At 37.9% G+C, this 7032-nt stretch overlaps 1 protein-coding gene across 1 annotated transcript; it reads right to left on the bottom strand.

Annotated features, from left to right (window-relative positions):
* LOC113496433 (orexin receptor type 2-like) lies at positions 1–680 on the bottom strand. The gene has a single exon (XM_026875641.1). It carries the CDS (start codon positions 670–672, stop codon positions 100–102), a length of 573 nt encoding a protein of 190 aa, XP_026731442.1. The 5' UTR covers positions 673–680; the 3' UTR covers positions 1–99.
* Between the last annotated feature and the right edge of the window lie 6352 nt (positions 681–7032).

Raw genomic sequence — 7032 nt, forward strand, 5'->3', positions numbered from 1 at the left:
ACGAATATTTTCCGTCCATAAGATATAAAACGAATGTTTTTCGAATAATTGGTCCAGCAATAATCAGATATAAAAAATGCTGCAATTGGAAAATCTAATTTACTTAACGCTACGGTACTTACGGACAAATATGTTGGACATGAGGGTCGCTGGCAAACAGAACACGATCACAAGAATGTCCGCGACGGCCAGGTTGACGATGAAGAAGTTGGTGACCGTCCTCATGCGCGGCGAGCGGTACACCACGGCGATGACGAAGCAGTTCCCGACCAGGCCGACCAGGAACACCAGCAGGTAGGCGGCGCAGTACACGGCCGTCATGGCGCCGCCGTGCCGGTACATGAACTCGTCGGACAGCAGCTCCAGCTCGGAGCGGTTGAGCGTCGCGTTCAGCCGCAACGGGTGCTGCCGCTCCAGCGCGCCCTCCATGTGCGTGGACAGCGGCTCCAGGTCCGGCAGCACGCTGTTGTCCGGCACGAACTTACTGTTCATCGCCTCCATTATAGAGTTTGACAACAAGTCCACCACGTTATGCCTGTGGCCCTCCCTCATGTGGGAGTGGTTGTGGTGCCGCCAGTGGTGGCGCGTCTCGTGGTTCGTGTGAGAAGAAAAGTTATAGTTAGCATCCTCACTCATTTCACTCGACGGAATCCTCAAAGGTGTCATCTCCATCTTAATAGGACATTTCCGCAAAATAATAACACTAAACTGTCAACAACTATTCGAAAATAAATACTAAGTACAATATTCACACATCACTAAGTTTTATTTGTTACTTATTATTCGTTTCACACATCAAAAGTTGGCAAATTAAATAAATCAAATTGTTTCACAGCACACGAAAATACAAACTCTAATGTTCCATTAGAAAAGTATGAAAAGTTCCGTGGATTCGACGCGGCGACTCGTAGCAGGTCTACGCGCGGTTGGTTTGGCGTTCGCGCGCCGTCTGGCCGTAGAAGTGCTACGAGCTACGGGCGGCGTAGGCTCGTGCGACGCATGTGCATTTTGAGTAACGCACAGACAAAATAACGTTTTGCGCTTCCGTTAAACTTTATTGCTATTGGAATATGATTTAAATTGCTTTGTAGATTACAATATCAGATTTTGTTTGGTAAATTGGACGGCAATCGAGAATGCATCCAAACTGAGGGGCTTAGCGTTTCATCCATTTTAATCGCATCTGAGTGTAATACAAATTTGAAACCCCTTTAAATTCATAACCTTTAAATTGGCTAAAAAATACATTTATAGTCGTAAAATGGAAATGAACTTTATAATGTTGAGTTAGTGGTTTAATTTAACTTAAGATAAGAGTATGGATTTTTGTAATATGTTTTGTAGATGAAATTATTGTTCAAATCAATTAATTTCAATGCTTTCTTTGCCTAAACAAGTTATCTGCTGAAAACTTGATAATACTGCTTTACGCTTTAGGTTAAATATAGTTGAACATTTTACAGAGCTCTTCATGTTAACCTACCTAAGTTGTTAAAGCCCTCAAATCATTTTTATTCACAGTTGCGATTTATAAAAGGTTTTATAGTTTTTGTTTAAATTATTAATGCTTTTGGAACAATTTTGTACGTAAATTTTAAATTTATATCTTTACCGTAGTCCTTATTATACAGTCATGGAAGAATTCTGATTTAATTAAATTACCTGTGGTGGAATGAAGTGAACGAAAATTCGTAATAATCTTTTCCAATACTTAAAAAAAAGGCCTTGGAGATACTTCGCTTTAATATTAAAATATTGAAAATGTAAAAAATCACGCTGTAAATGATCGTATTCCAACACTACTAATCTTTAAATCTTTTTGCCTTCTATACGTATGTATGCTTTACGCTTTAACTGCCTGGATAAGCAATTCACCACACTGAAAGCACATTCCACTGGTTCGATCTCCGCGTAGAACAAGCATTTGTGTGACCTACGACCAGACCTTCGCAGTCTGGGTGTCTTTGTACATGTGACTTGAATATTTGTGGAACCCCCGCGACACAAGAATTAATTATTTTAAGTAGTTGTGGCCGCGGGCCCACCCGCTGCATTACGAAAATAACGGGAACATAAAATCTGGATGAAAACTATCCTGTGTGTTAATCTTGGTTATAAACTGTCTCTCTACCATGTTTAGTCTAAATCCGTTGAGTGGTTTTTGCGTGAAAGAGGAACAAACATCCAAACTTTGGCGTTTATAATATTAAGGATTAATAATATCCCTAGTGCGAGAGTCCCATTTTTCAAGGACGCTACATCTAACATTATAATATTACGTTCTAGTATTTTTGTTTTTCTATTAAGGTCGATGTCACGCACGTGTATTCCAATAGTCCGGCTGCGAGTGGCAGCTCTCTGTTAAGATCACGTGTCTGTGACAAGCTGATATCACGGCATTTGTCTCAAACAATTGCAGTAATGTAACCTACTTTATATTTGAGATGTAATTCTTATTCAACTTATCTCAATCGTAGGTATTCCATAATAGTAATGTTTATTCAACTTTCAATTGAAGGTACTCCATTTCGTTGATTAAGAAATTAAACTAATTTCTTAAAACGGCCAACGCGGCAACGGCACGTCGGACTCGCAAAACCGAAGGTTTTTTTGGCGTCTAGCCATCACGGGTTATGAGATACAGCCTCATAACAGACAGACAAACACTGGAAACTCAGTACTAAGGTACTGTTTTTACCTTTCGGGTATGGATACCTAAAAAACTAGGTATAGGGAGGAAAACCAAATCAAACGCTCACATTTTTTAATCCCACTAATCCCACTAAGTGTGTGTTGTTGAGCTCATTTTAATGAAATTTAAAAAGGAGTTAGCCGGCACCCTGGATTATCACATAGGCTACGTTTTACTACGGGAAAAGTCCTATTCCCATGGGAAAATCGATGACAATTAATGGTTTGATGGTAAGTACTTGCGGTTGGATGGTAAGTTCTTGGTGTTGGATGGTAAGTACTTGGTGTTGGATGGTAAGTACTTGGTGTTGGATGGTTATGGACGAAGTCGCGGGTAACAGTTAGTTAATTAGTTAGTAATTATCCTAGTATTAACTAAAGTAATGTAAATACATAATATTCAGATAATTTACACATATCAACAAATGAGTTGTACAATTTGAGAATCGATAGGAAAACAAACAACTGTCATATTTAATTCAGTGCTAGCTGCTGTAAAAGTTAAACATAGAAAAATAAATGGAAGTTCCATTTTGTATAAATACGTGTTGTAACTGGAGTCGACAACCTGTTTGGTTTTGAACCAGGCTAATAATAAAACGGGTCAAGTGATTCGGACTCGTGACATTCAAAATTAAACACAGAAAGGCTAAACAAAATCAAATTTTCAAAATAAAATGGACACTAGTCAAATTTAAGAAAGCACCAATCGTTATTTTTACCTTTATTTTCATTAAAGTTATTTTTATGATGGTAACTGAAATACATAATCGGTCAAAATGGCTTTAATAATTAATGAGATACGGATAGACAGAAAGTGATAAGGTAGATCGTCATCTTCAAATAGTAGTACGCACGCATAGAAACCTATTCCTTCTACTTTCCTTTGTTTCTTGGTACAGAACGGCCTACTGACCTTGGCATGGGCTGCAGTCAGTCAAGGGAAGGATTTATTTAATTGATGGCATCTGACAGTAGTCCAATAATATCACAACATTTATATGCTGGCCTTGAAACATGTGCGCTGTGTCATTACAGTAAATATTCGTAATTTTCCCTTTCTATGTAATTATGCTGCGGTTGGCGTTTTACTGTCCTAGTAGTAGTTTATTTTTTTCTATGTTTATTAACCATGCAGGTGACCGTAAAATATAGGCGTTTTTACATGCATTTGAATATAATATCGGCCTGTTTACAGCCTTGGGTTCGGGTAGCAATGACATTTTTAATTGTAAATATTACAATTACATTTTGAATGAAATTTATGCAACAAGAGTTTATAGAGTTTTCACTCGGATATCAAATCATGATAACTTCGTTAATGTGTCAAAAATGTAACTGATACTTGTAACTATAATATTTTTTCCAGCAGATAGTATTAATTGACAAGTAAGTTCTTCATACCATATGTTTTGTTTGTCGAGTAGACATTTATGCAAATGCGATGTCAATCCGTTCTTGAAACTTGTTGGAGAGACTAAATTGATCAATTCGACGGGACCAAGGCTATTGTTATGTTAGTTCAAAATTATCCAAACGACCGAAATCCCATGAGGTGAGCGAGACAGCTGGTTTAAGCGCCGTTCTCACTATACAGAGAACGGGTAAACTGATTTAATATAATATTATATTTATATATTTTTTTTTATATACGTTGAGAAACGCACTTACCAAAGTATTGTTGCATTTGAAAAACGTAATTTCGACAACTGCAATTTCGGACAGCGAAGTGGTCAAAATCATTCACCTTGCAAAAGCCACTCTACGCGCTGTGTCGCGGGTTCGATCTCCGCTTAGGACAATCATTTGTGTCCTGAGTCTAGTGTCCTTGAGCATGTGACTTGAATTTTTGCCAGCAACAAAAGTTTGTTAATAGTTAATACGGGATCCTTTAAAACAATCAAAGAAATTTAAAAGAAAATGTTTTGTTAGTTAAAGTTTAGTAAATTTCTAGTAACATCAACAACAAAATATCGATAACAGTTTATTTGTCGGCGCCACTGTCTCTATTTTCCTTACCGATACAAATAAGGGTCAAGGTCTGTTTTTGACAATAAGGTGTTGTAAATGATAAGAGACTATGTGAGAACGTTGTGGGTCTATCTTGATCGGTTCTTAGAGGAATAGATATGGATCGACTGTCCCGGATAACTGTAATCGTTGTCTCAGATCCGAACTTGAGATAACATTAACCTTGGAATAGATACACAGCCAAGCAGGATAGGGGAAACAAAATGAAAGTCTTTTTTTATAAACAGCAGTTTGTTTTTGGCTTGCAATTGGTCTATAATCTCAAAAACAGTCTCAAATGTTGATGACATAAAATATAGGGTTGTCAATGATTTCAACCAAATCACAAGTTTTCAATATTTGCCACTTTACATGAAAAACAGCAAGCGTTTGTGTGATCTCCGAACGATTATCTTGAATCTACTTGTCTTTGTGCATCTGACTTGAATGTTAATGAAAACCTTCGCGACACAAGAAATCAATTTTTAAACGCAGGAGTGGGATTAAAAAACAAAAGAAACATGTCATCCCAGTAACACATTATTTACAAAAAATATATTACAACATTGCGAAAATACTATAAAACAGTGTTATCGACTGCTACAAATGATTTCACGTTTAAATCTGGGGTTAAGTCAAGTGTGAACGCATCTTTACTAAGAAGTGACTGTTAATGAGTGTTGTAACGTTGTTTGGAGGTCGGCGTCGTCATTGGGATGTTACATAACAGTTAGAGAGCACATTACAGACCGCCAAGGGCAAGACCTTAAACTTGGACTAATCTATCCACAAATTAGTTACAGAGCCTAATGTGATACTGTCTATATGGATCGGCCTGTTAGTCTTGCTGGCAGCCCTGAGTATTTTACCCATAACTGTGTCTTGCATGGAAATCGAACCCATAACCTCCGATATGTCTCTATATTTTCCTACGTTTTCATAAACTCACATTCTTGTTTGTTTATCGTTCCGGTTGAATTTTTCCAACTCAATTTTGAGACACTTTCCGATAAGGTAGCAGGCTGAAATTACTATAGAAAAGGCTGGACCGATTTTTATAAAATTTCAAAACATTGGGTTTACACCAGACGGAAGCAGAAGGCGAATCGTTACTGAGAGTCAAGTGCTACTACTGTATAAACAGTTAGCATTTATCGCAATATGTCTGACAAGTCAATTTAGAGGATACTACGTCATATTCCTATTTTCAACACATAATAAGTATGTAAGTCTATAAGTGATGCCTCCAAGCAGTATCAAAGTTGCCGGCGCTGTAATTAGCAATTTCCATCTGTTATTAAAGAGATGTTACATTACAGCAACTTGGATGCGAGACAACTATACGTAATAACTTCTCTAATTGCCTTAGTTTGTTTTATGGGGTTTATTTTATAATACTTTTTATTTGGAATAGTCTCAAAACAATATTTTAAGTTTCAAAAGTGGGTGGTAGCCGAAAGACTAGGTACCTACATTTTATTTTGAGCTTTTTGTTTTCCAGATGGAAAAATATTAAACATGTCCTTTCTTGGTAAAGTGTCAGACTCTTACTGACTAGAACTCACCCGTGTTTCTTCCTTTGTCCTTCGTATTGTCCTTTCAGACGATACCGCTGGTCATGCAGTAAAATGGGACTCCCTGAACTTGAGGCGGGCGGGGTACACTAACACGCCGTCCATCACGGGCCTGATCCCAAACGGGTGGTGAGCTACACATTACCCACGGTCCACAGTTTCCTTTCCTGGCCTTTCCATCAAGTGTCTCCCGGCGCCCAGAGCGTCGGCCATGGCTGTTGGAACGCGGGGCCTCCTTTGCTAGCCTCCTTTAGCTAGAATTGGAGGCTAACTAATAGCTGAATGCTGAGTGGTCTTATTATCACCATAATCCATAGCTCTTGTCATCCCACGTATTTGTTCATTCATATTCTAAGCTTTTTGCTATGAAACCATATCTAGTAAAAAAAATGTGTATCACATCAGTAAGCAATATAAAAATGTTCAACACAACATGCTATTATAGCAAAGGCACAAGACATTTATTAGGACATCTGTCATTCCGCAAAATGCCAACAAAGGAGTTGCTATTACAAATGTCAATGTGCCGTGGAGGTTAGCACTCCTGAATCCGAAGAAAAATGTTTACCTTTAGGTCCTGATAGCATCAATATTTCGACACAAGAAAGGTTCCCTATCTGCGTACATACATCGTAGGTGCTACTAATGTGTTTCGAATGTTTATTCGATAGTTAACTTCTTTACGGTCTGCGATGTGAGAACTTGGACTGATGAATGTTCGGGTTCTGTTATTTAGTATATAAATTCATTAAAGTAC

Source organism: Trichoplusia ni, chromosome 8 (assembly GCF_003590095.1).
Source record: "Trichoplusia ni isolate ovarian cell line Hi5 chromosome 8, tn1, whole genome shotgun sequence".
Classification (NCBI taxonomy): Eukaryota; Metazoa; Arthropoda; class Insecta; order Lepidoptera; family Noctuidae; genus Trichoplusia; species Trichoplusia ni.

Bases quoted from the DNA above. Each gene is read 5' to 3' on its own strand.
- LOC113496433 (XM_026875641.1), bottom strand. From the start codon at position 672: ATGGAGATGACACCTTTGAGGATTCCGTCGAGTGAAATGAGTGAGGAT.